Genomic DNA, 7,416 nt, shown 5'->3' on the forward strand with positions numbered 1-7,416 from the left:
ATTTGTTTTTATATAAAAACCATTAAAATAATCAATCCGTGACGTATTTACGAATTTTTTTTGTGGGAGGTATAATTATTATATTTATCAGGAACAATTTTATGAACTCGTTCACTTTCGAAGAGGGAGCTTTAAGGATCTTAGTCTGGTGAGTCTGCCCTAGAAATAACTTTAGTGTAATTGTGTCCCTATATCTTATGAACTTCTTTTTAATACTATATGTTTTATCGTATAATATTTTTTTTTCGTCAGTTTTAAATAATGTGATTATAAAATAATGCTAATTCAACCTAATATCAACTATGATAAAACTATAAAAGTAATTAGAGCTACCCAATGGTCTTCAACATATGGATCGCGCCATCGCGGTATACTTACTTTAAATAGTTTGAAAATGCATATTATTATGAAATTATTTTAAATGAGTTAGTTAGAAATTGATATTTCCTACATCTGTATACTGAACCATATTTTATAACACTTGTACAATAGTATTTTTCTTTCGGCTGTGGCTTGGAAAAGTGTTTTTGTTTAGTTATTTTTTTTTTTTTGTCTATCATAAAGTCACGAACGATTTACGCTTCCGAAAATGAGAAGTGAATCAAAAAAATGTGCGAGACAACAACTGCAGCTCACCTCGCCAAATACTCCCAACACTTAATACTATAGGTACACCGCAGCTCGTGTGCGACGGAACTATACACAATAATATATTACATTATTCGAATATAGGCGTGGGCGTCTACCACTCCAGTGGGCCTGATGTCCACGTGAGACTTGCGTGGTATAGCATAAAGCTGCTTATCCTGGTACGACTCACGTCATATTGTTCGCTTTGCCCGGAGGCGCATAATAATAAAATAATATAGGTATAACAATATATGCCTGTGAATACGTCACACGTTCTTATGTATTATACAATACGGATTTACGGTGCTATAGCTCTGAAAAATCCTTGATCTTTAGTTTATGTGCAATGTCTGCAAGTTACTAGTTTTGTTTAAATATTAATATATTATTTTTTTTTCTTCGGCGTCTTTTCGTTTTTCCTTTGTTCGCAATATACGGCAATACGTCATCTTAGCCTGAGGTTAGATTGATTATTATAGTATTATAGATATTATATATTAAATATAATATGGACATGGATGAATCCGCCTCCCGTGGTGATTTTATTTAAAAAGAGATAACTCAAATTGCCTCCAATAAATAATGTAGATCGCCAATTTGAATAATATTATATTTCCCTTTTTAAACATTGCAGCAGATTTCATAACTGAGGAAATCTATAGATTTTTTTTGATTTTTACAAGAATTAATATACAATCAATACATTTAAGCACAAAAAGTACCTATATGTGAGATGGGGATAACAAAGCAGTAACAAAGCGGGTTACGTTAATAAAAAGCCACCCATTAGTAGCACTTAGCTTGGATGAAAATCTATATTTAACTAAATTTAATTTGATTAATTATTATGAATATGAACTATAAGGTTAAAGTTATGTTATACTATAACTCAGCCACTTAGGTTAAAGCTGCATATAGTGATCGCTACATGATTGTTGTTCTTGCTAATATTATATAGAAATTGCCATACAAAACTTAGCTGTTGATGAGATAACTCGAATTTCCTCCAGATTTCATAAATATAATTGTTCTCGAATTGCCTTCCATATTATAGGCAGTTGCCTTTTAATACTCGAGTTGCCTCCAGTAAATAATGTAGATCGTCAATTTGAACAATACAATTTCACTTTTTAAACATTGCAGATTTAATAACTGAGGAAGATTTTCTCTTGTATGGTCGTTTTGGCATAATATGTTGTGAAGCTGAGTGATTGGCCTTTTAAGCGTTGTTAACACCAGGCTCAGAAGCGCAACTGAACGAATACGATTTTTCATTTTTTCCATCGACATTTTTTAGTCATAAAAATTACGTCATTTCTGAACTATACTGGGTGATTCTTTTAGCAAACAGCACTCATTATTTCAAAAAGTGTAACATTTTTTGAAAATATTTTTTTACATAGTGTCAAATCACTTATAAAACAACATTTTTCTTAAAAAATTATATTTTTAAATATTTTTTATCATTATCATTTTTTAAGTTATAGTTTTAGTTTTTGGTAACAGAGTTAAATATTTACGTGGAATCTTGTTTTAAATTTTCAATCCTTAGATATAAAAGTTGAACATTTTATAATTTTTTAACTACAAAATAATTATTCAATTTTAAATTTGATAAATTTTGTCAAAATTTCAACTTCAAATGCTTATAAAAAATAATTGAGCCTATGTATTTTTAATATTTTTCAACTGCTATTGTAACAATGTATCAAGAGCCTTGTATTAATTTTTTACACTTTTTGGCCCAATAGATAAAACTTTATTGATATTTATAGAAAAAAAAACTAAAAAAATTAAAAACTTACAATGTCCGTAAACAGCTCAAAAAGAGTCAAATTAGTTTCAAGTTTCTACAGTCACTCGTTTTTTAATTACAACAAAATAAGATAATTGTTACGTAAGAAATCGAGTGAATGTTGTAAAAATATGAATTTCAAACGCTCATAAAAATTTAATTTGAGTTTCTTATAGACATTTTTTTTTGATAAAGGTAGATTATCCTATAAAGAATCTTGTATTACATTTTAAAATCTTAGTTCTAAAAAGAAAAATTTTCACGAATTATTAACACAAAATAATTTGCTAATTTTCGTGATTTTACATATTTTGTCAATTTTTGAACTTTAAATGCTAATTAAAAAAAACTGTGATAAGGATTTTTAATATTTTTCAAATGTCATTGTAACAATATAGTAGGAGCCTTGTATTAAATTTTCAAGTATTTTTACTCAACAAATAATGTTTTATTGACATTCATAGAAATAAAAACTAATTAAATTGGATACTGAAATTGTCCGTAAACAGCTCAAAACAAATCAAAATATTTTAAAAATTTCATCATGTATAGAAAATGGAAATATAAACAACCAGTGAAAATTGCATGCATCTACAGTCATTCATTTTAAAGTTACACCATAAACCAAAATCAATTTTCTCGAAAACAGATTTTGCGTAAAAATTCCTGTTTTTCCTTAATTTTTCTTTTGTTTTTCACGGCGCTTTTGAAAACTATTGGAAAAATTTTACTTTTGACCCCCCAAAATACTAACTAGATTCACTTTCCTATCAGAAAAAGTACTGTTGAAGAAAATCCAAGCACATTTACTGTCATAAAAGGTGATGACAGACACAAAAAAAAAATTTAAAAAAAATTTAAAAATTTAAAAAAAACACACATCATTGTAAAATCAATACATTCGTCGTTCTACTCAGAATCTAAAACTATTTAACAGTGTACACCTAAAATTTAAACAATTAATATAAGCTTTTAGAAATGTAATAGATACATACGATTCTAATAATATATAATAGTGTATTATATTATATGTAGGTACAATATAGTAATAATGAAAATCGTTCTTTACATAGTATCATTCTATTATTAGTATAGCCGTATAGATACTATAAAAAAAAAATACATCATTGTAAAATCAATACATTCATCGTTCCACTCAGAATGTAAAATCCAAATTATTAAAATTCTCAGGTGGTGATTTTCACTACCTCCCCCCATTCCGGGTGACTGTGTGTCAGAGTGTCAGACTTTTCAACAAACTATACCATGCATGACGACCATGCACGCAGCACTTTTTTGGCAGCTATTACATAAGTATACCTATAGGCTATATAGCTATTATTATATAATACGATGTATTATAATAATGAGTACCTATGCGTTATTCTATTAAAGATATTTTAAAATCCAAAAAATACATAATACACTTGTTTTAATATACATAATATATATAATATTATATTGACCGTGTTTTTCATTATGATGACTAGATAAAAATAATTAAAACCTAACATATTTATCATATTTTGTGTGTGGTTTAAGAACGGAATCGTATGTTATAAACGCAAAATTACCTAAAATGTAGACCTTGCTAACCGTAGTTTTAGCAGCTCTGATGGTTATATATCTACACACCATGACATAATAGCCAATAGGCGTGTCGGAGTGTCAGAAATTTCAACATACTATACCGTGCATGACGACCATCCACTTGCGCCTCACGCAGCACGCTTTGGGCAGCTATAATACGATATACCTATGTGTAGTCATGGAAGTAGCTATATGTATATATATATACCTAGTTGGCAGTTTTACTTAATTGTTTTACATTTATATTTTTAATTAACTCCCAACACCAGCAAGTACAAACGACGCAAACTTTGTATCCGTGTGTACATCCTATTATGTTGTGTTTTTAGGTATTCCGTGTATCTAACCTGCGTAATTAATGTAATAACAAAATAATAATAATAATGACAATGTAATTTTACATTAATTTTTACATTAGCATTGTTTATATTATACACAAATAATTTGTTCGATTTGTATACCTACACCAATACGGCTATACTTGGTTAGCAGTTTTTAATAGTCCATTATATCACTTGCCCGAGTCTGTTGTAATAAATTAGAGAATTTTGATATTAATTATGGTCCAATTTGTAAATTGATAATATATAATATATGTTAAAGTTAATATGAATAATAGTGTATTAGTCTATTAAGGGGGCTGGAGCGTGATTCATTTTTGGTCGAAAACATAGCTCACGACTTCAATCACTACGCCCAATATAATGTTCCAATATTAATTTTGAAAACAAATTTGAATTTGTCACTAAATGATCTATGCTTTGACAATTTCATTTTTCTGATTTTTATTTTTTTTTTACTTAGAAATTCACAAACAAGCAGAGTAAAAATAGATCATATTCATAATTCAAATTTAAATACATTGATAAAGAATATGAAAATTGTACGACAGTTAAAGCATAGTAATTTTAGAGGAGAATTCAAATCTGCTTTTAAACTTTAAATCGGAACATCCTACTGAGCGTAGCGATTGAAGTCAGAGATAGGATTTTTTGAAAAAAAATAGTTTGTCATTTTATAAAGCAATATAATTATGTTGACATGTGCATGCGCGTAGGTAAAATTAGAGACGTACATCCCGGTCACTATGATGCCCCTATAAAACGTGAATACTACGAATTACGTACACTAATGTTCATTTACTTTCAACACATACACAATACCCAGATAAGCAGAAATATAAAATGCCTAGTTTTTACTCCTTAGAATTGATTACGCTCCAGCCCCCTTAATATATATACCAATACTTAATTAGTATCATTATCTCCATTGTATCTTTATCCATTGCCCTTTGTATAAGTGTTAAACTATGATATCAAAAAAATTATATTAAATATACAAATTGTCACAAGAAAGTAGAAACACTGATAGCTATAATAGAAAATTCGTTTATTTTACAAGAAAAAAAAAATAAATACATAATTACAATATATACTTACGTAAATAATACAATACGAGAAGAAACCTTAAAAAAGATTATTATACATGTTTATAAAACTAAACTATGATTTACAAAAAAAAAAATTATAAATCGCATATCATTTTTTAATTGTAATCAAATCTTATGAAAATTTAATTATATAGTTTATAAAAATATTATAAATAGGTAATAATATCTATTCAACTTATGTTTTAAGATTCAATCAGTTAATACTTATTATAAATGAGTCATCACTTTTTTTGGAGTTTCTGCAGTTGTAGTTTTTTCAATTGGTATTTCGTTTCTTGTGGACGATTCACTCTTTTTCCTAAAAATTATAAAATAAAGTTTGTTGAAACATAATGCTTTTAAATTCTAGATTATCAAATGATAATTTTATAAATAAAATAACAAACATTAAAATCAGCCACAAATCACAACAAATCAATCAAATATAATTTAATTTAAAATTTGCTATGGACATAAATAATAAAAACAGGTTTTCCGAAAGTGGGTTGAATATTCTTCTTAGAACTATTGTTCAATGACATTATAATAGTTTATAAATATAATATAATGCGATGAGCACTATAATAAAATATACGGGTTGATAAATGAATAATTACAATTGTCTGGCTCATCAAAAATAAGTCCTTGTTATTGAGAATTTACACATTTTGGCAATTAAAAACAACTTTTATTAAAAGGAAACAGTTGCGCAACCAGATGGATCCGTGCCCCTCTCATCTTTTGGGGCCGTACATAAAATTACACATAAAATATTATATTTATTTAATCCAGAATATAATTATTAACAGTTGTTATCTTGTTATTGTATTAGCCTAAAACTTTCTTCTTGTTTATTTTCGTTTGGTATATTATAATATAATAATAATAACAATATGGATAAATTATCAACTAATAATGACGAATTTGCGGTATTTCGCATTATGATACCAAAAATTATAACTCACAACAACTATGAAGAACATTTCGCAACGTTAGGCACATAAAACGAAATATGATCTGGAGGGGTTGAGGGGAGGGGCTCTAGAAAAAACACCGGTTGGTACGGACTATAAGCTATAGGATTAAAACTTAGGATAACTGAAAGGAAAAATTTTGTTTTTACCAAACCAAAATATTAATTTCCACGTATGAAAATAATAATTAAGTAATAACTTACCCTCGCCCGAACATTTGTCTAGTCAAATCTCCAAACGGTGCTTCTACGACTAAGTATAATGCTAAGCCCATTAAATAAGTTTTAAATGTATCGTATATCCAAGCATCCAACTGAAAACAGACGAAATGAAACAATATTATATTCGTATATATTATGAACAATCTTTTTGTCATAGAAGACAATGCAAATTATTTAGTGACTTCATAATATATTTTATTTAATGTTCCAAATATTATATTTTATCTTACCAATGATTTTGCTGATAGATAAGTGGGTAGTCTTTGAGAACTCTGAGACATCATCATAACGATTAGGTTCACTAAGAAAACGGAGTATGAGAGTCTCCCCATGGGTACAATAAATCTGTTATCAAACATTTTTGTTAAAAGACCTGTAGGCAATAAAAAAAAATTAAAATTTGTATTACATAATTTCAATATTAGGTAAAGGTTTATGATAGTTTATAATAATGAAATCCTATTTCCAAATTTTTTCAGAGATATTGCTATCATAAAAATAATATTGTATGTAATGATTCAAACCCGGACATAAACGAGTTAAAAAGTTAAAGTTAAGTCAATTTTAACTTTTTAACTTAACTTTTTTTAATTTAATTTTCATTAACTAAATTTTGATATAAACTTAATAAATAACGAGTTCATTTTAAATTCAAATCAAAGTTAACATTAATTTATATATAATCAAATAATAAATATAGTTAATACATTTCATTATTATTAATGATCCATATTAAACATTTACCTTTTATTATTTTAAACCATTTTACTGACTATT

At 27.3% G+C, this 7,416-nt stretch overlaps 1 protein-coding gene across 3 annotated transcripts in view; it reads right to left on the reverse strand.

Moving 5' to 3' along the window:
- Positions 1–5,385: 5,385 nt before the first annotated feature.
- Positions 5,386–7,416, reverse strand: part of LOC100570184 (nose resistant to fluoxetine protein 6) — a 125,830-nt gene continuing 123,799 nt past the window's right edge. For 2 of the 3 annotated variants that reach the window (XM_029491228.1, XM_029491229.1), the window contains 3 exons: positions 6,870–7,012; positions 6,622–6,731; positions 5,390–5,763 (listed from right to left, as the gene is read on the reverse strand). In XM_029491228.1, coding sequence (XP_029347088.1) covers positions 5,673–5,763; positions 6,622–6,731; positions 6,870–7,012 — 344 coding nt within the window. In that variant the 3' untranslated portion in view covers positions 5,390–5,672. Of the gene's footprint in view, positions 5,764–6,621; positions 6,732–6,869; positions 7,013–7,416 lie in introns of all 3 variants that reach the window. The other variant, XM_029491230.1, reaches the window with a different exon arrangement.

The sequence above is a fragment of the Acyrthosiphon pisum genome, chromosome A3 (assembly GCF_005508785.2).
Source record: "Acyrthosiphon pisum isolate AL4f chromosome A3, pea_aphid_22Mar2018_4r6ur, whole genome shotgun sequence".
Classification (NCBI taxonomy): domain Eukaryota; kingdom Metazoa; phylum Arthropoda; class Insecta; order Hemiptera; family Aphididae; genus Acyrthosiphon; species Acyrthosiphon pisum.